Raw genomic sequence first — 27,366 nt, forward strand, 5'->3', positions numbered from 1 at the left:
TTCCACTGTTCCTCCTGAATTTACTGGTCGGGCTTCTGCTGTTAGGAAGAGCTTTACCTTCTTACCTGTCTGCTTATTTATAGCTGTGTGGACTTGCGGAGTCTTCTTTCATTCAGTGCGTCATAGTTCCTTACCGTCCTACCGTTACTTACTTGGCTCACATTATCCCAGATCTGGCTGGTGGGAGCCCCTGCAGGCTGTCTCCTCCCTTCCTTTTGTCTTGTCCCCATCCTTCTTCGAGCTCTTCCTTACTTTCTGGCACCAGAGGATGTTCCTAACCCATTTGCAACTTCCTATTTAAGTCCTGGAACCGATCGTTTCTCTAAGGAGCCTTGGTTGTTTTTTACTGGAGAAGGGCATTTAGAAACCAAGATTTGGGTACTAGGTGTGCTCATTGCTGCTGGAGGGGTCATTGCTTCCAGACCTCTCAGTGGATGGGGCTAGGAAGGGCATGCACGTGCATGTGTATATATGATATGTATGTATGTATGACATATATACCTACATATGTTCCACACACATATATGTTTGTTATATATACACACATGCACGTCTGTCTGCCTACCTCCCTACCAACAAGGAAAACCAGTGCCTTTATAGTGATACTTCCAATGTATTTCAGTACCACGGGGTTCATTCTGTTCTTTCCCCTTCCAATATTAATAACTCCATTCTTTCGACTATGAGAAACCTGGCTCCTGTTTTCCATAATATATTTTCTTATTTGTTAACCCTAGGGTGTATAGGAAGTGCTTTCAGAATTACTAGACCATATTTCTGTGAAAAAGAAGCCTGCTAACTAGCGTTCACTCAGTATTTGTTAGGAGTTCTTCTGTCTTTAGCCTGATGCTGTAGAGGCTAAATGCTTTTTCCAGTATTTCCTCAGGTTAGTTCTCCTCCCCGACCCCCTTCAGTGCAATGTTATTTGCTACTCAGTTTGGTTCATTAGTTTCTGTGTTTGGATTCCATTGTAGGCCACCCCCACCCCCATCCTTGTTGATTTTCTTTTCTTTTTCTTTTTGCTTTTTTCCAAGTTCATGAAATATTAACACGGTTCAGTAGTCAGAACTGTACGCAAAATGATGCCCAAAGAAGAGATGCCGTCCTCCCTTCCTTTCCACCTCATTCCTAACTTACCTTTTCATTAATCCCAGATTTATCCTTCCTGTAAGTTTTGGCATGAATGTGCAGATAGATACTGTTATTTCCCCGTCTTCCTTAAACACAAAGGAATAGCATCAGTACACATTTGCACTTTGCTGTTTTCACAATGCTACGTATGCTAAGTTATTCAACATCAGTTCATAGCGTCTTCCTCATTCTTTGTTACGACTGCCTAGTACTCCTTTGCAGGGCTGTGTCATAACTTATCCAGCCAGTCTCCTGGGTATGCCGGCATGTAAATGGCTTCTCATATTTCACAGTTACAGATAATGCTGCAATATATATTCTCATGCCTGTGTATTTGCGAATTGTTGGAGGCATAGCTTCAGGGTGAATTTTTAGAATAGGGATTGCTAGATCAAAAGGCATACATAAATGTAGTTCTGTTAGACATTGCAGAATTCCCTTCCAGAAGTGTTGTGTCAGTTTGCATTCCTACCAGCAATGTAGGAGAGCACCTGTTTCCCCACAGCCTTTCCAGTGTAGTGTGGTGTGTTTTTTTGTTGTTCTGTTTCTTGTTATTTTTACTTTTTGTGGGAAGTCGTATTTCAGTTTGGTTTTAATTAGCATTTTCTTTTATTGTGAGTGATTTAGAACATCTTTTCATAAATGTAACGACCACTTTTGTATCTTGTTCTGTCAATTATGTGTTCCTGTCTCTTGCCCATTTTTCTGTTGTGCTTCCCTCCGTTTTTAACAGTTCTTTGTATATGTGGGATATTGGTCCTTAATCTGCGTTATATGCTGCAGCTATCTTTTCCCAGTTTCCGTTGTCATTTGGCTTTATTTATTGTTGGTTATAGCATTGTAAGTTTTAAAAAGTGTTTTGTATATTGAGATTTATTAATCTTTCCTTTCATAGGTTCTGACTTTTGAATCATAGTTAGAAAGCCTTTTCCTACCCCCTGGTTAAAGAGGAATTTGCCATGTTTTCCTCTAGTACTTGAATGGTTTCATTTTCTCTGTTTATTAGGTGCTTGATCCACTGGTGTTTACTCTTGTATATGGGGTAAAGCATGACTCTAATTTTTTTATTGTTTTCCAAATATTGTTGTTCCAGCACCATTATTAAAAAGCCCATCTTTGCCCGGGTGATTTGAGATGCAGTCTTTATCGTGAACTGAAGATACATATTTATTGTATCCATATCTGTTACTTATTCTAATCCTTTGCTCTGTCTCTTCACGAGTCAGTAGCACACTATTTTACTTGTAGAGGATTTATAGTGTATTTTAATATCTGATTTATCTAGTTTCTCCTAAGATGTTTCCTTTTTAGTGTTTTCCTGGATGTTTTGCGTGTCTATTTTTATATAGAAATCTAGCATTCACTTGTCTAACTCCATTAAAATGGTTGTTTATATTTTTATTTACATTGTGTTAAATCACAAATTTATGATGTTGAGTCATGCTATCTAAAAGGAAGGATGTCTTTCCAGTTGGTTCAACTTGATTTTCGTATCTTTTAGGAGGGTTTTAAATGCTTCCTCATGCAAGTTGCACACACTTCTTGTTAAATATATTACTAAGGATTTTGTCTTTGTTGATACCGTAAAAGAGGTTTTTCCCTAATGCGATTTCCTCTAAGTGGCTGTTATTTGTGTGAATGGAGACATTTGACTTCTGTCTGTTAATTTTATATCCTGCTGCATAACGGAATTATTTTATTTTATTATTTGAATTAGTTTCCTAATTGATTCTCTAGGGTTTTCCAGTTATGCAGTCATGGCATCTGCAAATAAAGATAGTTTTACTTCTTGTTTTCCAATTATCACTCCTCTTGTTGTCTTCTCTCATGTAATAGCATTGGCTAATGCCTGGAATATGATATTGAATAGTAGTGGAGATATGGGCACCCTTGCCTTGTTTCTGATCCTAGAGCAAAAATCCTGTGGTTTTTCTCCATTGAGTTAAAGCAGAGCCACTGCGAGAAAGTTTCAGCCCAGTTTATAAGAGGGAGAGCAGGGCTGGACGCAGCTGCTCAAGTGCCTGTGTCTCCCTTGTGGTCACCCTGGCAGTGCTTTACGGCAGGTTCACCTCAGCCGAGACAAGGATGCTGACTGCACACATGCCTTTTTCTGTCCAATAATTAGGAGACTAGACTAGGTGATTTTTATAATATTTGGTTTCGGTTATAGCAGTATTGCAAATTATTTATTGAAAATTTGGAAATCACAAGTTGAAAGTAGAAGATAGAATACTTGCAATCTTACCACCCACAATGATCATTACTAACATTTTGATGCATTTTCGTCTAGTCTGTTTTCTCTCTCTCTCTCTCTCCCTCTGTGCGCAGGGTTTCTGTCAATTCATATCTGTACAAGGTATATGTATTTTAAAGTCCTTATCTCCCTTGGTCAATTGTAGAAGGACTAAATCAATCCTACCTATGAAAATGCATATTAGACGTTACATAAATACAAATGATGTGATATTTAATGTCAGAAGCCTTTTCCATATCGTTAATTATTTTTTGAGAGATTTTATAGTGGCTGCATAATTTCTAAGAGTAGTGGTACCTTGATTGTGAAAGCACCTCATTTCTTTTTAATGTCATCACCAGAAAGAGAAACAAGAGACAGTCGAGGCCATGGAGGGGGGTGGGGGGGTGGCAGAGAGAGGATGATAGTACGGAAGAATATTGAAATACCAAACGAAAGAATGTCAGAGGTACCATAAAACAGTAACTATATACCAGTGAGTCTTGGGGATGGACAAGGAAGGGTGGGGAGTATTCAAGTTCAGGTCAGAGAAGACACAGCAAATGCTCAGCACAGGCCTGTGGCAGGTCTGAACGGGAGGAGACTAGCCAGTGCAAGGAAGAGGGTAGACAGTAGGGAGTGAAAGATTCACAAGGGACCCCAAGGGGCATCAGTCCTCTCAGAGCTGGGAGACTGGAACTGACCAGGAGCTGGTTGGGGACAAGGGAGTTCCGGAGCTGGTGGTGGCCCTTTGCTGCCCGGCAGCTGTAGAAGGAGGGAGTTAGGTTTACCTTTGCTCTTTTAAATTTGAATTCTTTTACCTTGACAAAAACCTTTTATTTCTCAATTAATGATAAAAGGCTCAAAACAAATTCATAATTAAGGCCACCCTGTAGTGCTAATTGTTTTGTATTGAAGTGTAATCCATTCACTTATGAAAACAGCTTGTTACTAGGTCATTTCCTTTTCTTTTCTTTTCTTTTTTTTAATGGGAAGTGGGTAAGAGAACTGCAGGCCCAGGACAGAAGGCAAATTTTAGGCATTATTATTGATTTTCTTTTCTTATTCTCAAACATTAGTAGTTATATTGAACGTGGCTTGGCAACCTCTGTGAGTAATTAAACAGGTTATTATGTTAATTATCTGTTTAGTTCATTTTGGGGGGGAATGATAATGAATATGTATAATAAAAGATTATCTTCTACCTGTTTCAAGGATATTATTTTGTTCTTTTAGCTCTTATCTTCATTGTCAGTGGGCATCTGTAGAAGATCTGGAAAAAGATAAGAGAATTCAGCAAAAGATTAAACGATTTAAGGCAAAGCAGGGCCAGAACAAATTCCTTTCAGAGGTATGGAAAACCCGGTTAATTTTCTAAAGTATTTACATTTTTAAAATGTTCTGAATTTTGAATTTTAGGTCAGTATATTATTAAGAAAAACTAGTTTGCCTCATTTGGTGCTGTTACTTGCATATCGGTAACTGGTTATTGCTAAAATAATTTGTAAACAGGAAATTTCTCATTCTTCCTGTTGCTTAGTTCTAGAAGATACTGGTCCTTATGATATTATGTGGAAATATGATGGTACGATTAAATCTTGTAATGAAAATACAGTTAGTAGACAGTGAAAAAAGTAAGTAGACAAAAGTCCTATTAAGATTTTAGCAGGGTAAAAACGCTACAGTGAGTATTAAGTATAAGTTCTAGGATATAAAAGTTTCTTTCTGTTGGGGGAGGTGTGTGACAAATTTCTTCTGTTCAAGTCAGTGCCTAATTACAGAGAGTTTTCACTGAACTCCTTTTCACAGATTACGCACTGTGGTACAGGAGTTGATATAATATTCTGATACCTTTGCCTGCCCCCCTTTATCCTAGGTTATCAATCATGATGAGAAGGTACCCATACCTAGGGCAGGGAAGAAGTCCTGCATGTTTTACGAAGTGCCGGGTTCCCCTCCAGTGTAGTCAATTACATGGACAAAATGCTCTCACAGAGCGCTTCCTGGGGTCCCTGGGCTTGCGACCACCAATTTGCTTTCACTTTACAGCCTGAAGCAGATAAAAGAGAAACCTTCACATTGAAAGACTAAATTGGCTGATTTATTAGTTTTCCTCTCCATAAGGGAATTAACAGAATGCAAACTGTAAAGAAGTGTGAAATTTGATGGAAAATAATACCTGCTTCACGACCAACTTCACACACACCGACCCCTTGTTGGAGATGGGGGAACGGGGGACGGAAGAAAGTTCCATAGTTTTATGTCATAGAGTCAATCCTTATACCCTCAGGTGACAGGTCTGGGTTCTCCTGGAGTCTGATTTCCACGCCCCCAAAGGCATTATTGTAAGATCTGCACTGGATGGGAAATGAGGCGGAGGGGATTCCGCTAGACAGATGTGTCCGTGTCACCGAGCACCAGCCTCCTTGCCTGCAGTGGTCAGCACCAAGGGGTGCAGGTGCTTGGATGGGACTCACTCCCTCGTGTCCTGGGGAATATGTAGGTGATTCTTTCTTTGAAAGGACAGGTTCTGAGAAAATACTAGGAAGTTCTGTTTTTCATGCCCCTTAATGAAACTAAAGTTAAATGTTCGTGATATTGGGCAAGTTGAAATCCTTAGCTTCCTCCTAGAAAGAGACACTGTACGTTCTACTGATGTTTTTGTGCATCCGTGTTAGGAAAAGCAAAGAGTACAGTGGTTACCCCCACCCTGCTCCTTAAATCATGGTTCTGCTCATTAAATTTATTTGTGCTTCTTGGAGTCGGATGCCCTTCAGGGACGTGGGCCCGGCCCGAGGTGTGTAGTCTACCTTTTTGAGTCTGTCTCTGGGAATCACCTGTACCGAGGCTGAAATACATTAGCTTGCTGGTCACTTGGCAACTAGAGATCTCAAGTTTTGTCCTGAATGGAAGTAGCATAAACTTGAGTCTGAAGAGGTGATCTGAAGGTTAACAGAGAATGACACCAATTCTCTTCCCCTCTTTCTTTCTTACATACACACACGCACCCCCCGACCCCCACCCCCTGCTCACCACACACACTGTTTGTCATGTCCCGTAGATGGTCCTGGCTTCAGGTACCCCAGGGTTCTGCTTCTTTGGGATTTTTAGTTATGACCACCTTTGCATTCTCTGTTTCACCTTAGGCTTCCTTTTAAGTCACTGCAACTAAAATCTCTACTCAAAAAGATGATCAGAACTGGACATTATGTCACACGCATGGTGGCATAGATGGCTCGCTTGAAGGATAAACGTGTTTAGGAGTCAAGTTAAGGATTTTATGTCAGTAATGAAAGATTCTGTTTAAGAGCAAGTTGTCTTAGAGCTTTTATCAGAAGAGCCTAGTTTACGGGAAGTTCTAGTGCTTATGCTTTATATGAATAATACATAGATATTGTGTACCTAAGTCTAGAAGCTTTGACAAAGCCAGTGCATTAAATATATGAACATTTTAAATTAACGGAACATTTCAAAGGTTTTTTTGCCTTCGTCGTGAACTCTGTGTAAAGGCCTGAGGCAGTTGAAACACATTCTGGTATTTCTGGCTTTTGTTTTATAATTCACAGTTCAAAGCATCCAGACTGGGTGCTGTAAGTGGACCCAGGGGCCCAGGGAATGTTTGTTATCCTCAAGCCAACTGTGACCAAACGGCCCTTCAACCTGCAACTCAGGGGATACAAAGAGTATCTAAGTGGCTTGTAATATGTCTTTGCCAAGCATTTGAATGAAGTTATATTACTGATAAATTAATCTCTAGAAACACATAATAATGTGTCTTTTCTAACTTGTCTGACTCTGAGTGTGGCTTAGTCTGTAACTTCCTTTTGAGCCGCGTTCTGTTCTTTTACATGAGATAACTTTGCAGGCATGCAGCCTTACTTTAGTTTTGTAAAGATCGTTAATATATTGGCTAAAGAACCCAATTTTTTCAGCCTCATTTCTTTATCCTTAAGAGTTTTAGCCAAATGCTCTATGTTCAGTACAAATAAATCATTAGAACACTTAGATGAACGCCAAGACTGTGTTCAAATGAGGTACTAATACTGATTGGCAAAGACGACCAGCCATCATAAGCTCTGTTCACACCAAAATATGGAATTCACTGGTCTCAGCGTTTTTAGCTTTTGAATAACATTCTGCAAATGATGCTCTGAGGCATCAGACGACTCCAGTAGTTATGAGACTCCAACAGCACTGACTGTGCATGGCTCTGAGTCTTCATTGCAAGCTGTGGTTTCAAGAATGTCAAATGCATTGTGTGCCACAAGCCTTTTGGACTGCTCATTAGTGAATTATAATTTCACACTTCATTTAAAATATTCTTAAACATTTTCTCACAGTGAAAAGGTTTCACACAGTAATTAAAAGACCCAGTTAACAAAGTCTGAGAAGTCTGATTTCCTCATGGGGAGTGATTTTGCTAAATTGTAGCATTTCCATTAATATGATAGAACTTGCCGAATATAAATTGTGTATTGCCGTGACCCAAAATATTATTGCCTGATGAAGAGTGAAATAGTGTCTACTCTGAGGAGTTAAATAAACATTCTAACTTTTTTTCCTTTGGTGTAGATTGAAGATGAGCTTTTTAATCCAGATTACGTGGAGGTTGACCGGATAATGGACTTTGCACGTAGCACAGATGACCGGGGAGAGGTAACAGAAGATCATTTGTATTAGAAGCCAGTGACTCAGAGAGCTTATGTGTGCTTATGGAGAATGATGGTGGACTCCTCGATCTGGTTCTGGTCGGGGCCTTGGGTTATGACACACTTGCTCTAAACTTAACTGAAATTTATTGACTTACTATTAGTTTTAGGACTTTAATAATCACTGTAAATGTTTGTTTTGTTTAGTCTGAGAGCTTTTTAAAAGAAATCAGTTTTCAGTGTGAAGCAAATAGACTTTTTGCACGGTTCCAGATACGATCAATAAAGGATTCAATGTATTTTGGTATAAATCTATTACGTAGCATGAATTTCCCTTATAAACTAAGAGTGCTCTTATAGCAGAATGCAGTGCAAAGATATTTAACATTGGACGTCCTTAGTGAAGCTGACGGACCTCATTTAATGTGGTGCACAGAAGATACTATAAAATCTTTCTCTTTATGAGATCCCAGTCTAGGCATGCCCAGGTTGCTTTGCAGAACCCTACGAGGCTGTTAAGGACAGTCGGTAGGGCATAAGAGTAAAGACAAGTCTAGTGACTTCTGAGCATTGTGTCTTAGTAAGTCTATGCCCACCCGCCATGAGGTATGTCATTCCTAGCTTCTTCCTGTAAATTAAACTTTGTAAAGGTTTGTATCTTGCTTGTCTAGTGAGCCTGCAGTGAACTCCCATTTTACTCCAAACTCTGTATCACGAGGTCCACGATGTTTCAGAGATCGTGTCTGTGACATGATGTTTACCTTTCTAGTTTTGCTAAGTTGTACTTTAAAAAAAAATTTTTTTTCCCCATCGTATATTTACCTAGTACAGCAAATGTCTGTAACATCACAACCAGGTCAGTGTACCTTGGTCCTGAGATGAAGATCAACAAACCAAAATATTTTCAAGAAGAAAGACAAAGGAAGTCCTATTGATCTGCGTTATCCAAACTGTTTTGCTCTGCAGTCTTTCTAGAGCTCAAACACATTATTTTAAAGTGATAGCGTGCAAATAGTATCTCTTTAAGAAGAAGGCAGAAATCCTAATAAATTGAAGTCTGTTTCTCATTCCTTAAGAAAGTAGCCAGTTAGGCAAATATGTAAACACACCAAGATGGGTTACCGCGTAAGTCTGAATCAGACGCCCGATGATTTGCACAGATAAGAACAAGGCTCAGATTCGGCTTTGTTATTTGCTAGCTGTGTCTGTGTACTTTTTTGGCTTTTGAACATGACTTACCAGTGGCTTAGATAAAAGTCAGTTTGTTCTGATAATATTCAGTAATATTACTTCCGGTTTAGACGTGAGACTCTGTAACTAAGGACTCCTCGTTCAGTGGTCATAGCTCTAAAACTTCTCCCAGCTCCATCTCACTGTGTCTGGGGTAGTGTCTGTCGGTAAGTGCAGTAGAGCATGAACCCAACTGTGCTGTGTTTAAACCCGGCCCAGCCCGTGACTCACTACCTGGTGAAGTGGTGCTCACTGCCTTATGAAGACAGCACGTGGGAGCTGAGGCAGGACATAGACCAAGCCAAGATCGAAGAGTTTGAGAAGCTGCTGTCCCGGGAGCCGGAAACAGAGCGCGTGGTAAGGAGGGCGAGTGGCGGTGGCTTTAATGTATGCGGTCTCTGAGAAACCACTAATGGGACTTTTACTATATTTGAAACAGGAGCGACCTCCTGCTGATGACTGGAAGAAATCGGAGAGTTCCAGGGAGTATAAAAACAATAACAAACTCAGGGAATACCAGTTGGAGGGAGTAAACTGGCTACTTTTCAATTGGTACAACATGTACGTAAAATGTGGGTTTTTTTCACTTAAAAGAAAAAAAAGCCTACAGTAGCTCTTTTGTCGTTATCTAAAGTATTGATCAAATATAGCTTAACATTTTAACTCGCTAATAGAAATTATTTTTAAAAAAAAGCAAACACTGGAAGTATGCTTAATATTTGTTTATTTAACACATATTGATATAGAGATTGCTAGAAGTGTGTAGCAATAATTTTTATGTCTTAGAGCATTTTGTTTGAAACTGTATTTTGTTGTATGTAAGGGAACATCTAAGGCATGCATTTATGAGTATGAAAGTACTGTCTTGTATGTATACTTACTAAAGTTTCCTTGTTTTATTTCCCTCCCAAAGGCGAAACTGCATTTTAGCAGATGAAATGGGTTTGGGAAAAACTATCCAGTCCATTACATTTCTCTATGAGATATATTTGAAAGGAATCCATGGCCCTTTTTTAGTAATTGCCCCATTGTCCACAATCCCCAACTGGGAAAGGGAATTCCGGACCTGGACAGAGTTGAACGTGGTTGTGTATCATGGGAGTCAAGCTAGTCGTCGGACCATTCAGTTGTATGAAATGTACTTCAAAGATCCCCAGGTAAAGCGTCACAGGCGGGCGGTCCTTAGGCTTATAGACATTTTAAGGCGTTGGATGTTAAAATGGTCTCAGACCTTTGGCAGGGGAGGTCTAGATTTTGCAGATAAGAGAATTTTGCTTTAGATTTCTTACCCAATTTGTGTTTGTCTTATAATTCCACATCTTTTGCTTGCAGCTCTTTATTTTTATAGCCTTGGTCATTCTAATTATTAGAATGAATGAAATTTCGTTTTACCTTGGATGACTGCTAAACATCATTTGATGTGTTGATATGCTAATTTGGTTTATTTTGCAAGCCCTAGAAGAAAGCGAAACAGAAAATGGAGTTTTTTAATGTGAATGGAAAGAATATTGTGTTATTTATTGTTGCTAGAAGTGAAAAATATTAGGTATGTGGTATTAACTGGTACATTGAATGAAATATACCGAAAGGGGAGAATTTATACTTTGGCTCTTAGTAGCAACTGCTATGATTTTTAACTAATTTTAGTTACCTGTCTGCAATTATCCTATGATATTGACAGTGAAGCATTATAAATGACAAAGAAGGAAGAATAAATAGTATATGTGAAAATAGTTTTAAGCAATAGGTAGTAAATGGAAGTCCTATAGCTGGAAATAGGACAGGGTTTTGTTGTCTGTGTTTGTTTAGCTTGAGTGTAAAATCTGCCCTACAATTAAATACTTAAGGGAGAAAAAACCTAAAATCTATTTTGGTGTTGATCTTTAGATTTGGGAAATTGTTATAAGTTCTGTCCTGAGTTGAGTGTTCTTTTTGTGTTAGCACGTTAAAAGTGAAAAGCAAGTTACAGAAGTTTAGATACATAAATAAAAAGTTTTAAAAAGTAAAAACGGTTTAAAAAAGTTGTCTTAGTACATAATCTCTTTGGCCTTTCACCTTTTGGAGTCTGTAGGATGTAACTAGAATGGGCACAGTTAGTGACTCTTCACTGCGTGTGATCTGTAAGGAAATTGGGTTGGAAATTTTACTAACAATTTTCAGACTTCCTTGAAAAAGGTAAGGTTTTAAAACTCTGTTGTACCATAAGAGCTTAAAACCTCCAAAACACCTTGAAAACAAAGTATAAGTGTTACCTAGAATAAAGATGTCCCCAAGGGGATCAATACATATATTTTACTGCTGTTTATTCATCCTTAAAGTTATTAATGTAACCTTTAATGCTAAGTAATAATCCAGAGTTGTTCTTGTAGGGTCGAGTGATAAAGGGGTCCTATAAGTTTCATGCCATCATCACTACGTTTGAGATGATTCTGACCGATTGTCCTGAGCTGCGGAATATTCCCTGGCGCTGCGTGGTCATTGATGAAGCCCACAGGCTGAAGAATCGGAACTGCAAGCTGTTGGAGGGACTCAAGCTGATGGACTTGGTCAGTGGTCATGTTGGCGATTCCCTTGACCCTGGATAGAATTGTCACTGACTCAGTATTCCCGTTGCTCTGAATCTGAATGATACCTTTGAAGGGTGTTTGCAAAACCAGTCAAACGCTGTGATGTATGCTCCTGCGCTTCCAGTGACTTAAAAGTCGCTGCCGTCTTCCTGATTCTCACGCTGTTGGCTGGTGTCTTTGCACGGTTGTATCACAGCAGAGGATAGTCATGGTATTTTTCACTGAAATGAGTTTCCAGTATTTGCTTTTCCCTTTTGTGTTTGTAAATACTGCCATTTCATAAGCTGTTGGGCCAAATGTTCGCTCCGTGATGATCATCCAGTTATATTCCAGGGCTCGTAGGTTTTGGCGTCCAGGGGCCAGGAGGACTTGTAGGTGCAAGTTCTCAGTAAGTTGAACGGATATCTGGAATTGGTTCAGTTCACGCAGACACTTAGAAGTTTGGGGCATTGCAAGACCTTGCGTTTGATCTGGAATTGTAGACATGTCTATCCCATACTCTTCCAGCTTCCTAAGGGATAGTCAGGGCTTCCTGATTAGATTTTTCTAGATTTTTTTTCAGTAGGCATATCATAGGAAAACATATTGTAGAAGTGGTGGAATTTGACTGATTTTCCTTTCCACACTGCTGTATGATTTTCTAGCAGAAATTACTACATGACTCAGTCATCCTCAGGTTTCTTTTCTCTCTATAGTTTACAAGGTGGGTTTTGATCACTTGTTTTTATTTTTAATGTACATTTAAGAAGCAAAGATATTGTTATTTAGCATGTCTTGGATGTTTTGATGCGCTTTTCAAAAATACAGAAAGATTTTTTAAATCCCTTTAGTGTTGACTTCTATAGATTAATTTGATCTCTTGTCAATCGAGAGTTTGAGATGGGAAGGAATATGCTGTATGTTCACGGCTTGTAAATTTCTTACTGAAGACTGGTACCACCGAAAAGAACACTTAAATGATTTCTGTTGCAGCTGGTTCTTTGAAGCAGCTTCTTTTATTCCTAAATTAAGGGGATTGGATTAGCCAGCTATTCTTTTAATTAACAACAAACAAAAATCTAGTTTTGTTTAAAGGAAAAGGTCTGACTGAATTATCTTATTTAGGATGGGATTTCCCATCCTTAAGACCTTTCTCAGAGCAGTTTTGTATTATTTGGTGTTCAGTCCACAGAACGAATTAGAACACTTGTAAATGGTGAACAGTCTTGAAGACATGAATAACTATGCATGTGGAAAAGAGAAACTCTGTGGCTGTATTTGGTCTCTCTAGGTGATATTTTAGTCTTACATTGAAGTAAACCTATTAATGTTTAGGTGAACATTGATTCTCATGAAATATCTAACTGCGTCTTCTGAGTAGGGACCCATCTTCACAGTGGTCCATATAAGACACAGTTACGGCACCGTCTCCTGAAGGCTTAGATAGTCATCTCAGTTTATTTCAGTTGTTTTCTGTTATTAGTGTCTGTGCTCCCAGGTAGTAGATTCTTAACGGCAAAACAGCCCTTCATTGGTGAGCACAGTTCGTTTAACTGTCAACATCAAACAACCTAATTGTCGCTGGGAGATTTCAAAGGATTTTCTGTTGTTTATAGTAACACTTCATTGATGGATTAGAATTTGCTACCCAGATACTTTTTCTGTTACATATTGCAGTGTTCTCTAACCATTTTCACATAATGGCACATATAGAAAATGATATTTGTATATCATACTGGGGTAAGCTGAGAAGGCTGGCCACTACTGCAGGTGACCGGCCCTGGGGTCCTGACTGTCACAGCCGTGCCGGCTGCCCCAAGGACTTGGCGTACCTGTAACTCATTCATGTCTCACCATGGGAAGCTCTGATTAACAGATGAACAAAATCATTCTTTTTTCTGATGATCAAGAATCTTTACTTTCACAAGAATTGTTTTCTAGGTGGAACACATTATTATTGTTCAGAGTTAGAATATAATTATATTTGTCCAGTTCTGAAGAGCTCATTGCCTGGTCTTTAAGTCCTTACTTAAAATATCCATCATGAGAACTTATACACTGGCCACTTTTTGTTCATCTTTTCTAGAATAAGGCATGGTGCAAATAGCAAATAATAACTATATCCAGCTGTGGAGCAGGTCACAGGGAACTGCTGTTACCTGCACTAGACGCAGTTATGATGGAGGTGATGCGGGTTGTCTTTAAGTGCGTTCTGAGAAAGGGAGGACCAGTGAATGTTTTCAGCTCTCCCATCGCAAAGGAAATTCTTGTGAAGATGCTGGGATGAGGGGCATTTACGGTCCCCACTGTCCTCCACGGGAGCCCCGGGAGCAGGGCCATCTCCTTGTCCCTTCTTGACAAGGAGGGGACTCTCTGGAGGTGGCAGTAGTTCTTCGTGGATTCTGTTATCTCATCTTTCATTGTCAGGAGGCCTCACACAAATTAAAGACTCTGCTGAAATGAAATCAAATGGACGCCACTCCATCAGAGCTAAAAAGAATGGTAACGTTTTCAAGCCAAAAGCCTAGCTGCTGACATAGTTGAACTTGGAGATGATAAGCTTGGTAGCCCGTCTCTCACGTGACATTCTGTGACCCCTGTATATTAATTGTATGTTACATAATAGTTACTTTCAAAGGGAAACCTGGTTTTTTTTTGCTACCCATGCAGCCTTACCAAAGGGTCATATGTGTAATCATTCAGTGAAACTGGTTTTAAACAGCCCTTGAGGGGAAGCAGCATAAAAAAGTTCTTCCCCCCCCCCCAAATAAGTTAATTTTGAAATTAATAACTTAAAAGGCTTTTTCTGAAGTACTGATATTTGGTTAGCGGCTCAGCATTTCACTTGGTCACAAAGGATATAAAAAAAACCAGGAGACAGTCTTTAGTACCCACACAGCTCTCCCACGGCAATAACTCTTTTCCTGAATCTATGACAATATTTTAAATAATTCTTGGATGAAGTAATTTTGGACTTGAATATGTCAGGGACCATGGCCCAGGTTACTCACCGGTATGGTTATACGTTAGAAAATCCTGAATTGATTTGCAAGCTTCTTACTCTTTATGAATTTAATGAGTTGGAAGATGATGATGGTCTGTGTATCTTCCTGAATCAGAGACCCCTTATTCAAAAGGGAGCAAAGGAAGAATAAAAGCAAACTGAACTGCTTCACCCCGCTTTCAAAGTACTCCATTGACAGATAAGACACGGTAGGTACTGAGAAAAAGAGCATGCCCTTAGGTGTATCACCATCCAGGGTTTACTGAGCACATACTCTCCGCTCGGCAACCAGGCCTCATCGGACTTCCAGTTGAGTCAGAATATTGCTTTTGAACCTCCTAGAAGGTGTAGCCACTTTTTGAAATAGCTTTAGTAACTGGACTGTGTACCAGATGGCCAAAGTAGAAAATAACAAGGCCCTTCAGATTAATAAATTCACCGTCGTTAAGACTGGTCACCATGTCGGATACGTGGAAGTATGAGGACAAGGGTACAAATGCATAAGGAAAGCTGGAGAAAGAGCTCGTAAACAGGAAGAATTGCCTTAAAGAAATACGTACCTTGGTTCAAGGAGACAAAGTTAGAAATAGCATCTATTTAAAAAAAAAAAAACAAAAAAGTGATTGTGGTATTTAAAACCAAGCTGACCTCTTTGCTAGTTTGAAATGTTTGCAGAAAAAAATAGTTTTTCATGTGCTGTTGCCTGTGGAAGACCTTCTTTTGTCTCTGAAGTGAGTCATGCAGGAAGTAGACGGGGAGGGGAGAGCCCTGTCGGTGTGGAGAGCAGAGAGAAGCATGCGAGCTTTGTCTGAGCCTAGGGATTTGAGGAAAAGGCTTAAACTTTGGTGGGGAGAGAAGCCTCGAGATGTAGGGGACCTGCGAAGCCGCAGCACCAGAATGTTTCCTGGGACCTAAAAATCCCAGGAAAAAACAAAATGGCAAGACACGGTTACGGGGTCCGGGAGTCTGTCTGAAGCAGAGACCACATTTCTCGCGTCTCCGCCTTCGGCTCTAACTCCTGTATTTTACGCAGGGTGGGTGCTGGATTTCAGCGTTCCTGAGTGGAAGTCGGAAAATGCCTGTGTCGAGAGAGGCTCTGGTGTTAAGAGATGCGCTCTGTTACGATTTGCTCAGTTGCTCTCCTCGCACCCCTGTAGGAACACAAAGTGCTGCTGACAGGGACCCCGCTCCAGAACACCGTGGAAGAGCTCTTCAGCTTGCTTCACTTCTTGGAACCAGGTCGATTCCCTTCGGAAACCACCTTTATGCAAGAATTCGGTGATCTGAAAACCGAAGAACAGGTACTCACCAAGCCTCCTTTGTATCTCAGTCACGTCATTGAAGATTAACCCCCGAAAGGGCAGAGCATTAAGATTCAACCATTTAAAGATGTAAATTACATCCATTCCCCCCGCCCCCAGCCAACCTCAGTAGACCGGTGAGCTTTACACCCCCTTTCCTTGGACATTCTGAGTCTTCGTTAAGGTGGTGTTCTGATTGGTTTGTTTGTCCCTTTGCCCTCCGGAAGGGCTGTCGAGATGCATAGAGAGGTTCCATAACTCTTCATGTACTTCTCAGCCGCTGTGCTATTGAGTTTGGTGGTTTTGCCATGTATGCTTTTGGGTGTAGTGTCAGAAGCTGCTGAAATTTGTCGAGCCGTTTCCCTCCTGGAGTTCTGAGGTTCTAGTCTTATTTCTTACTCGGTCACATTGCTTACTTTTCTTGAGTCTACATATGTTCATTTAGAAACATGGGTCCTAACTACCTTGCAGGATTTCTGTGAGAAATAAATACGGTATTGCATATGAAAAGTGGTCGGTTATTTCATACATCGTGAGAGTTATGTTGGTGTTGGTTATTAGGCTGTATTTGAGATAAACACGGAGATACGCTTGAAATCTTGGTCTTCATGTGCCCCCTCCCCTAACTTACTGTCTAAAACCTCTTAGCTTAGTTCAAAGTGGAGTCTGTTTTGTTTTGTTTTGCTTTTCTTAAAATAAGAGCTGTCGGGTGTGCAGTATCCTATTGCCAGTCAACAGAAAAGGACGTCCCTGCACGCTCATTGGTGCAGGGACCGGACAGCTCCTTGGCTTCCTCACGCTTTCTATCAGCTCTTTCTAGAAAGGAAGAGAATTGAAGTGTGGCACTCCCATGACATTGTCTCTTCCTTCCTCATCATCACAAAGGCTTAAGACACACAGAAGGGAAAACTAATGGAATAAGTGGGGTTCTTTTCTGCTGTGTTGTACCGTTCAAGCCTTCTGGCTGTTCAGGACTCCTGGGCAAGCGAAGTAGCCCATCGGAAATTGGCCACGCAACCTTTATGCGCTTCTGTTATGACATCTGTAATGTAAGATCAGTGCTTCCATACCCTTCCTGGGCTTTGACAAATGAAAATGAATGGTAAATAAATACGAGAATCGTGGTTTTTCATGTTAGTATATATTATACCATGCAAGCAAGTCATGGTACCGGTATTTACTTGAGGTCTTTTTTTAGGTGCAAAAACTCCAGGCTATTCTAAAGCCAATGATGTTGAGACGTCTCAAAGAGGACGTGGAAAAGAACTTGGCCCCCAAGGAAGAAACGATCATCGAAGTCGAGCTAACAAACATTCAGAAGAAATATTACCGAGCCATCCTTGAGAAGAATTTTACGTTTCTTTCCAAAGGTGGTGGTCAAGCTAACGTACCCAACCTTTTAAACACTATGATGGAATTACGGAAGTGCTGCAATCATCCCTACCTTATTAACGGTAAGCTGCCCGCCTGGCACCTTGTTTCAGTAATTGTCCAAACCCCAGAAATCCTTTTCTCCCTCCAGACTGATGATGTTACGGTTCATAATCATCCCAGTGTGGGCTTCATCATCTTCCTATTCTTCACAAAGCCTCCTTCTCTGTAGCCGAGGGTGCAGATCTGTTGTCCCCGCCGATCCCTGAAGCAGGACCTCCACTCACCTTTCCTGTGTCTGCATCTCACCCCTTGAAGGGAGGTGTTGCTGCTTGGTGGCTAGAAGTCATCAAACATGGTAACAGTTAAAGAGAAATTAGCCCCTGATTGAGGTTTCCCTGCTCTGTATGTGTGTGTGTTTAGGTCAGAGAAGTTAAAGAGCAGCTTTGGGGTGAGAGGCAGCTGTCAGCTGTCTCAAGACTTTGATGGGAGAAAAGTTCTTGCAGTCTTGAGGCCTCTAGCATCCTTTCTCTAAGAGTGAGAGGTTATCTCGAGTGTTGATAATAGTTGGTTCCTGGTGCTGACGGATGCTTCATGGTCTTCCTGTTTTCTTAACTAAATTGATAGTGTTATGAACTGATATGAGTAAAAACCTGTATCGTACCCTTCCAAAAATCATTAGAGGAACAAAGCTTTCATGGCTATGATGTGTAAGATACTCTGGGGAATACAAGAACCTTCAGTTGGTGAGGGATTGAGATTAGGAAAGCTGTTAGAAAGCGATGGCATTGAGACAAGGATTTTGCCCGTCAGGGTTAGAAAAAGAAAGGGCATTTAGGCTGATGTAATCACATGAACAAAGAGAAGGAGGCAAGAGAACAAAGGGGGAACCTGCCCAAAGTATAAAGGACGCGTAAGAAACGGTGGGACAGTGAACCTTAGACACAGTGGGACCTTGTGGGAAGCCCAGATGCTAGCTCGTGGAATTTGGGTGAAGCTTGGAAATGATTAGAGATGTGATTCAGGATTGATCTGGCAACACGGTATGGAATGGACGGGAGAAGGGAACGACATACAAGCAGAGAGCCCCGCTAGGAGGCGACTGCTGTAGTCCAGGCCGGAGTTAATACGGGTTAAAGAAAAGTGATGGCCAGCTAAATCAGGGTGCTTGTGTGCCATTGTAATTGGCCAGCAATTCAGTTAGGTTCCTTTCCAGGGGAGAAGGAACAAAGCCAGGTTTGTCATTATCACACTCCATGAGGTCCAAGCACAGCTAAATTAAAGAGTTCCTCGTCTCTCCCCGTTGCGTAGCTACACACGTACCGACCACCTCACATCCAGAAGTTGCAGTTACTAAACGACAGAGTAGTCCCCACCTGGGACTGTCTCGACGCAGCACACGAGGTCGTGGCTGTGGTGTGACATCAGTGGATGTCTTGTTCAAACTTTGCGCTCGTAGCTTGGTCTTTAAAGAGAGTATCACGTGTGATCATTGCCTCTTTAATGCTGCCAGCCTGCTAATTGCCATGTGTTTAAGAGCCTGTGAGGCCACTGTGGCGAGTGTCACCAGCCTGGTTCTGAGCTGGGGAGATGGAGTTGGGGCTGAAGGTGGTTGATGGTATGAGTAAAACTCTGGTGCATGGACACACGCACGTGAGAGAGACACACACACACGTTTTCATTTAATGTCTGTAAAAATAAAAAAAAAAAAAATGAGGCACGGTAGCTTCCAAGGGGAAAGAAAAGGCACTAACAAAAGCTGAAATGCTGTAGCAGGACGTGTGGGAAAGGAATGTCTCCCCAGTGGCTGGTAGAAATCCGCCCTAGTCCCATCAGTTTACCTTGTCGGTTTACACGCTAATCACGTGCCTTGAGCACTCTGAAGGGGGCAGCCCACCCCAAACCACGGCCCAGAGGTCCCCTCCCTGGCTGACGGCTCTCCGGGGTCATCCTGTGTCACTCCCTGTTGGCAGAGGTCCTGAGGACTTCCCAGGTGTGGATCCGTGGCTGTTGTTCTGATCGGTCACACCTCGAGGTCAGCTTTTCTGTCCTGCCAGCAAGTTACAAGGTATCTGTTAAGCAGGCATCCTTACATGCCTTTGCGTTGGGAAATGATAGTAAAAAAAAATACACACATGGGCGCACCGGGTGCTACAGCTGCCCAGATGACCTATGTAAAGGTTGTGTTTCAGAGGTTGACCCAGGGCCAGGACTGTCTGTTCTCATCCACAACCTGGAGAAGGAAGGACAGAAGTACTGACCCAATGCCAGCTCCACGCTCATTTATCGAGCAGTTACAGGAGGCTTTCAGTTTTGAAAATTAAACTGACATTTGGGTTGGTTGTGAAAGAGCAAAGCAGCCCCGGTCAAATGAAAGTTCAGTTCAACAAAGCACAACATTTCTGTGATCGTGGACAAGAGAAGCAACTGTTTGTGTAGGTTGAGAGCGATAACATCAGCAAAGCGGAAAAAACATTAGAAGTGATTGTAGAACACAAACTGTACATAAATGAGAAATGTTTCTAATATGTACTGAGACTTTTAAGAGCATCGAACAGTGTTAGGCGACCATAATAAACGCTTGGTAAGTGTTGCTAGTTGTTTTTCTTGCTAAAAGTTGAGCAGGTAACTGTATGTTGCCGTATGTGAGAGTGAAAATGATGTTGAAGACTTGGTAGGGGCCCCGATGTTTCAGGGCGACTTACGCATCCTCTGTTGGTGGTGGGGCGAGGACGGTGGAGAGCCGTGGGCAGAAAGAAGACAAGACTGAGCTCACGTGATGGAATGAATTTCAGAGAGAAAATGGTAATCTGCAAAAGAAAATAGTTTCTTGGGCTTCCCTGGTGGCTCAGTGGTTAAGAATCCGCCTGCCAATGCAGGGGACACGGGTTCGAGCCCTGGATCGGGAAGATCCCACATGCCACGGAGCAACTAAGCCCGTGGGCCACAACTACTGAGCCCGCAAGCCACAACTACTGAAGCCCGCGCGCCTAGAGCCCGTGCTCCGCAACAAGAGAAGCCACCGCAATGAGAAGCCCGCGCACCGCAACGAGAGTAGCCCCTGCTCGCTGCTGCTAGAGAAAGCCAGCACGCAGCAATGAAGACCCATAAATAAATAAATTAAATAAATAAGTAAAATTTAAAAAGAAAAGAATTTCTTGTTTGTTTGCGGCTAATATGGCCAGGTGACATTGCAGCTCCTGCCCTCACAGTGACCATCTGTTTAAGGAAACAGACTTCCACACTTCTTCAAGTTATCTCTGACACACACACACACACACACACACACACACACACACACACACACTTTTAAATGTAAATGCAGGACTTTAGGGCAGTGCCAACGGTGTATTTGGGCTTATCATAACCTATTTCCAGTTAATTTTCTGATTTGATATTTACAAATCTAGCATCAAGGTAAATCTTTAACTGGTGAACTTGCAAATTCGGCCTTGTAATGACTCAGAAGGGAGGTGCTGCCTTCCTCCCCAGCTCCTTCCCTGCCCTCTTGTCTTCAGCTCTTCTGGGCATCATACAGTGCAACAGGAACCACATAGGAAATATGTCTGCTGATACGATATTTCTAAATGAAGTGTTCTTAGTGTCCACTGGCTGCCACTCTAAGAACCTAAATTCACAGCAAAGAGCTGAATTGATTAATTCAGGAGGACCTTCTGTCAGATAAGAAAAAGTGTATTTTAATTCTGGCTACTTTTGATGACATGAGAAATCATTGGTAATATTGAAAAAACAGGAAAGTTATTTTTGTCATATAAATAAATTTAAAATGAAAAAATTAAATTTACTAGACTGAACTTATATTTTCAAATTTTTTACTAAAATAACTCAAACATGTTTATTTTGTCAAAACGATTGTTTCATTTTTAAAAGCTATTCACCGACCATTAGCTTAAGCTAAAATGCTGTATTTTGATTATGGACTGTAATCCTAATATGAGCAAAAAATAACTGCCCAGATATTATGAGTGAAATCTATTTCTGACTTGCAGAGCTTTTAGTATATTATCCAACAAGAAAAAACTTTTTGAAAAGACCTAATGTAATATATGGATGTAAATCTGTTTCTCCTGTCTCCTGAGGGCCTTCTTGTCCTGAATCCAGAACCTAGATTTCTAAATTTCTTGCCTTGAAAAACATTATTCAACTTTACACAAGAGTATTTATTTAAGAATATTCTTTATTCAAGAATATTCCTGCCGATTCTCTTAAACAGCATTTTGGTTTTTACCTTTTCCTAGTAAAACCTTTGCCATTTGTTTCACTTAGATTAACATCCTGAACATTAGCGTTTTATTCATGTGGAAGGGGGAGGGAGAGACAGCAGTTTGGACCCAGCCGGCATTTTCTGCCAGGCCCTTCCTGAGAAGTAGCGATGCACTTTGCGCGGACCTCAGTGCCCGGTCCAGACATTAGTGACTTTAATCTGGTCTCAGTAAGATCCTTTGTTGATTAATAATGAACAAGCTGTGTTTCAGTGTGTGACCGTGTCATGACTTAACTTGCCCAAGTGCCCTGAAAACGGGAATGGAGGGCACTTCTGCCCCACCCACTGCTGTGTGCCACCGTTCTGTCCTCACGGCTCTGGTGGCCCAGCTCACGTGACCTTTACACCCTGTGAGGGTCCCGTATCCCCATCCTGTGCATAGTTCGTTCACGTTTAAAACCAGTGGTAAGAAGAGTAGTTTAAAGTTCCTGGTACGGTTTAAGGCTGAGGACAAATCCCATTAGATGGTTTTGTTTGTATTTTCCAACGGATAGGTGACCACCCCTCTGTCCCCAGGGGAGAGGGGCTGGCTGAGCACAGCTGCCGGCCCTGATTGACCCCCCCGCCGGCCAGCGCGGCCGAACCCCTGCCGCCTAATTCTAGTTAAGCCACCTAAGCGGCTGCAGGCAGCTCAGCCTGCTGCTCCCTGAGCCAGCACGTCTGGGGTCAGGGGAGGAGGTGGAAGGGCTTCCATCCCTGGGAAGGTGCCTCTCTCTCCAGGCTTCTCTCTGATGCAGCCAGGTCTTGGAGCAAAGCAGAGGTCTCTTGTGGGGCGATGAGAAAAAGAGGGTTAGGTATAGAAGTCTTTCATGAAACAGAGGTCAGTTTTTGTTTTTTTAAAGCTTTGGATAATTCAGGGTAGAATTTTTGTACCTTAGGAACTCACCAGTTGAGAATGAACGTGGAGGGAGCTGCAGAGACCGCAGTAAAGATATGCTCAGGCACCCTGAGAAATCCCTAAAATGACCCTGGAAAATGGGCTTCCTGTTGTCGCAGCCCTTTTGGCTGTACTAATGTGCAGTTGGATACACAGACGTCTGCCCTTGCACCGTAACTGTTAGAACCCTGTTCCCTTGTCTCTTCGTTTCAGAACAGATTCTGTTATTTGTGTTTATATTCAGCTAGTAAACAGTTCTTCCTTTCTTTAGCATTTTAGGTTCCAGGTTTTCTGTAGGTATCTGGCCCTTGGCTTGTTTCTGCCACTTCTGGCGTGACAGTCTGTTGTTGAAATTCAGTTTCTACAGACAGCAAACATTTGTTTGTTGGAAAATGTGGGGTTTTTTCCCCCCCACAAACGCCTAAATGTGCTGCGCTTAAAACTTTGATCCCTTCTGTACTTCCACGGTTCTGTGTAGACCCTCCTTGGAGCCCGTGGACGGATGTGTGTTCATAAACACGCGTGCGGCCTCCCGGCCCTTACAGTTTGCAGTGGGTTTCGAAAGCAGGTTCACCGTTCTTACTACTAAAAACAGTATTCCACACCGTAACAGAATATTACAGCGTTCCCATTATGCTCTCCAATCTCTGCAGGTGCTGAAGAGAAGATTTTGGAAGAGTTTAAAGAAACACACAATGCCGACTCTCCAGATTTTCAGCTCCAGGCGATGATCCAGGCTGCTGGGAAGCTCGTGCTGATTGACAAGCTGCTGCCGAAGCTGAAGGCCGGCGGCCACAGGGTGCTCATCTTCTCCCAGATGGTGCGCTGCCTGGACATCCTGGAAGACTACCTCATTCAGAGACGGTGAGGGCCGCGCACCGGGCTGGCGAGCTGGGGTCAGAAGACGGGGCTCCACGCGCTTTGCCTCCAAGTGGCGTCGGGGGGGAGTTGTTTTTTTTTTATATATAATTTTTTTGGCTACACGGCACGGCATGCGGGATCTTAGCCCCCTGACCAGGGATCAAACCCGTGCCCCCTGCAGTGGAAGCTCGGCGTCTTAACCACTGGACCGCCAGGGAAGTCCCTTGAAGTGGCGTTTATAGTAAAGGGGATGGAGTAGGGGACATGTGTCACACCTCTTTTTAAAAGCTGTAGATGGGCATGACGGCTATTCCATGCGACACGTGCTTTTGTGGGCAGTTCTGCTTTCCATTTCTTTCCTTTGGCTAGGCGAGAATAGTTCTTACCGAAAATTGAAATTGTTTGTTGTTTCACTGTTGGACGTGTCAGCCCTTTTCAGACACTGGAGAGGAAGCAGCAGGAACTTTAATCTTTGGGGCATTCGACCAGTTGTATGAAAAACTACAACAACACCTATTTGCTCTGAAATTATTTCTGATAAATAATGCCATCCTGTTAATATATATCCCATATTATAGTACTTGCTTTGAAACACCAAAAAAGGAAAAGCGTATTTTGGGCGTTCGTCAGGCCTCCTTGTTAACACTGACATTTTCTAGGTACCCGTACGAAAGGATTGACGGCCGGGTCAGAGGGAACCTCCGCCAGGCAGCTATCGACAGGTTCTCCAAACCTGACTCTGATAGGTTTGTTTTCCTCCTGTGTACAAGGGCAGGAGGTTTAGGCATTAATCTTACTGCTGCTGATACCTGCATCATCTTTGATTCCGACTGGAATCCCCAAAATGATCTCCAGGTAAACATGCAAGAAAATCTCCCCGATGCCTCCCTCTCCCACTTTTGAAAGTCATTCTGCTATGTCAGACCAATAAATTAAAATCGTGTAGTCGCTCAGGCAGTGTCCCGTGATTGGGGCAAATGAACCAACTAGTAATCAATTTATTAATAATGTGACAGTAATTTCTTAGTGTGTTAACCCTCTTCTGTTAAACTGCACCCCTGTTTATTGGAACAGATGCTCTTATAACTGACAGTCGAATCTTTTCTTTCTTTGGTAGCCATTCATTTCCTTTTTCTTCCAGGCTCAGGCTAGATGTCACAGAATAGGACAGAGCAAATCTGTGAAAATCTACAGGCTGATTACAAGGAATTCTTACGAGAGGGAGATGTTCGACAAAGCTAGCTTGAAGCTCGGTCTGGATAAAGCTGTCCTGCAGTCCATGAGCGGAAGAGAAAACGCTCCCAACGGGGTAAAGCACGCTGCCCACACCGTGCATTCACTCTCGCTCCATTATTTAGCTTATACTGAGAAATTTTCCGGCATCTGATTATCTTTTGGCCTCGATATTTTAAGCATATCTTGTCACACTTTCCTTTCTTGTCACTAGGGTTTACCCTCTTTGAGAAAGGTGAATCATTTGTTCAGTCTACAGACAATTCTAAAAATATTTCTCTAAAACAGGTACAGCAGCTTTCCAAGAAAGAAATAGAGGATCTTCTCCGGAAAGGGGCCTATGGTGCCCTCATGGATGAGGAGGACGAAGGGTCTAAATTCTGCGAAGAAGATATCGACCAGATTCTCCTCCGGCGAACCCACACCATCACCATCGAGTCTGAGGGAAAGGGTTCCACGTTTGCTAAGGTGCGGATCGATCCCGAGCGGCGGGTGTTCTGCGGCAGCGGCACGGAGTTCGTGTCACGCGCTCCCGGGAAGCACACGTGATGTCTGCTTTATGTCGCACGTCACGAGATTAGTGATTAACTCCCGCTCGACGGGGCCCCCGATGCACGAAGCACTCGTTGTGTTTTGGGTTCTCTTCTCTGTACCGGGCCTCGGGGTCACTCTCACCTTGTCCCAGCCCCGCTTCCCGCCTCGCCAGGCTCGTCCTTTACCTGTGTTCCGGCCCCGCCCTCTCTGCTTCTTGAGCCTCTGCTCTGTCACCCTCTCCCCGCTTTCCTGTGATCCTGACCCCTGACAGCCTTCAGACCAGTCAGCTCACCCCTATCTGAAGAAGACCCCGTCTGCTTTCCGCTCTGGCCACAAGCCCGCAGCTCTCCTTTCGCAGCGAAGAGCCACGCACGCGTTATCTACGCAGCTCTCTCCCCTGCCTCCCTTTCTACTAATTTCCCACCTGCCAGCTTCCACCCCTCCCTCACCTCTCCACTCCATCCCCTCCGCCCAGGACCCCTTCTGAGGCTTCCCCCATCCACACCCAGGCCCAATGCCACGCTTTCATTTTTAACAACTCTATTGAAATGGAATTTACTTACCGCAAAATTCCCCTACTTTAAGTGTACCGTTGAGTGCATTTCCCGTATTCACAGACTCGTACAAGTATCCCCACATCTAAGTTTAGAACGTCTCCATCACCCCAGTAACAGTCCCCCCACCCCGCCTCCCGTCCCCTCCCCCTCGGAGTCCTGGCAACCCTTCAACTGCTTTCTGTCTCTCGAGGTTTGCCTACTCCGGACGTTTCATATACGTGGAATCATACAACGTGTGGTCTTCTGTGCCTGGCCTCGCTCACTCAGCATGTCTTTGAGGTTCATCCGTGTTGCAGCACGTGTCAGACATTCCTTTTTGTTGCTGAACAATATCCCATTCTATGGTTATACCTCGTTTACCACTTGATAATGGACATTGACTGTTGATCCATTCACTAGCCGATAATGAAATTTGGATTGTTTCCGTTCTCTGGTTATTATGAATACTGTTGTTACAGACATCTGTGAACAAGTTTTTTGTGGACATATGTTTTCATTTCTCTCGCATATATACCGGGAATGGCATTACTGGGTCGTATGTTAACTCTGTGTTTAATCCTTTGAGGAACTGCCAGACTGTTCTCTAAAGTGACTGTGCCATTTTCCCTTCCTACTAGCAGTGTTTAGGGTTCGAATCTCTCTGCATCCTCACCAGCGCTTTTCGTTGGCTGACTTTTTGACTACCGTCCTGTTACTGGGTGTGAAGTGGTAGCCCACTCTGGTCCGATCTGCGTTTCTCTGCTACTGTTTAGCATCTGTTCGTCGTCTTATTGGATATATATATAAAATCTTTGGAGAAATGTCTATTCAAATCTTTTGAACAACTCTGAACTCTTTTGAGGGAGTTGTCTTTTTTATTGAACTTTAAGAATTCCAGATAAAAGTTTCTCACCAGATAATACAATTTGCAAATATTTCCCCTAGTCTTTTCCTAATGGTGTTTAATTTTAAGAAGCCCACCCATTTTCTCTTTTATTGTTTGTGCTTTTGGTTCATTGTTTAACCTTAAGTCACAGAGATTTGCTCCTGTGTTTTCTTCTAAGAGTTTTATAGTTTTCACTCTTAACTTTATGTCTCTGATCCCTGTTGAGTGAATTTTTGTGTGTGATGTGAGACAGAGGTCCAGCTCCCTCCTTTTGCCTGTAGATATCCAGTTACTTCAGCTACTTCAGTTGTCCCAGCTACTCCAGTCTTGAAAGGCTCTCCTCCTCTGGGCTCTGTGACCCAACACCTTCTCGCTCACATCTTTCAGCCTCTTTTCAGGTTCTTCCCTCCATCCTCACAGGCACCTCAGATTCAGTAGGTACCAAAGCAGATTAATCATCCCTGTCCCTCCACCCTCTGTTTGCACGCGTATGCATGTACACACACACACACGCCCCTGTTTTTTCACCTGAGCCACACCTTTCAGATGCCAGAGTTGGGTGCTGAGGTTTTCCTGGCTTCCTCGTCCTTCAGGCTTCACATCCACTCAGATTCCAACTCCTTTAATTTTACCTCTTAAAGACTGCCTTCTAGACTGTATCCTTTTCTTCATTTCTGCCGGTCTTCACT

At 42.4% G+C, this 27,366-nt stretch overlaps 1 protein-coding gene across 4 annotated transcripts in view; it reads left to right on the top strand.

Moving 5' to 3' along the window:
* The window catches only part of CHD7 (chromodomain helicase DNA binding protein 7), a 179,032-nt gene that overhangs the window by 126,326 nt on the left and 25,340 nt on the right, over positions 1–27,366 (top strand). For all 4 annotated transcript variants that reach the window (XM_019925279.3, XM_019925278.3, XM_073794419.1 and 1 more), the window contains 12 exons: positions 4,601–4,715; positions 7,937–8,020; positions 9,463–9,600; positions 9,683–9,804; positions 10,157–10,400; positions 11,613–11,789; positions 15,951–16,094; positions 17,293–17,548; positions 23,281–23,491; positions 24,148–24,343; positions 24,630–24,797; positions 25,010–25,189. In XM_019925279.3, the coding sequence (XP_019780838.1) occupies positions 4,601–4,715; positions 7,937–8,020; positions 9,463–9,600; positions 9,683–9,804; positions 10,157–10,400; positions 11,613–11,789; positions 15,951–16,094; positions 17,293–17,548; positions 23,281–23,491; positions 24,148–24,343; positions 24,630–24,797; positions 25,010–25,189 (2,035 nt within the window). The remainder of the gene's footprint in view (positions 1–4,600; positions 4,716–7,936; positions 8,021–9,462; positions 9,601–9,682; positions 9,805–10,156; positions 10,401–11,612; positions 11,790–15,950; positions 16,095–17,292; positions 17,549–23,280; positions 23,492–24,147; positions 24,344–24,629; positions 24,798–25,009; positions 25,190–27,366) is intronic.

Source organism: Tursiops truncatus, chromosome 17 (genome assembly GCF_011762595.2).
Source record: "Tursiops truncatus isolate mTurTru1 chromosome 17, mTurTru1.mat.Y, whole genome shotgun sequence".
In the NCBI taxonomy this organism is placed as follows: domain Eukaryota; kingdom Metazoa; phylum Chordata; class Mammalia; order Artiodactyla; family Delphinidae; genus Tursiops; species Tursiops truncatus.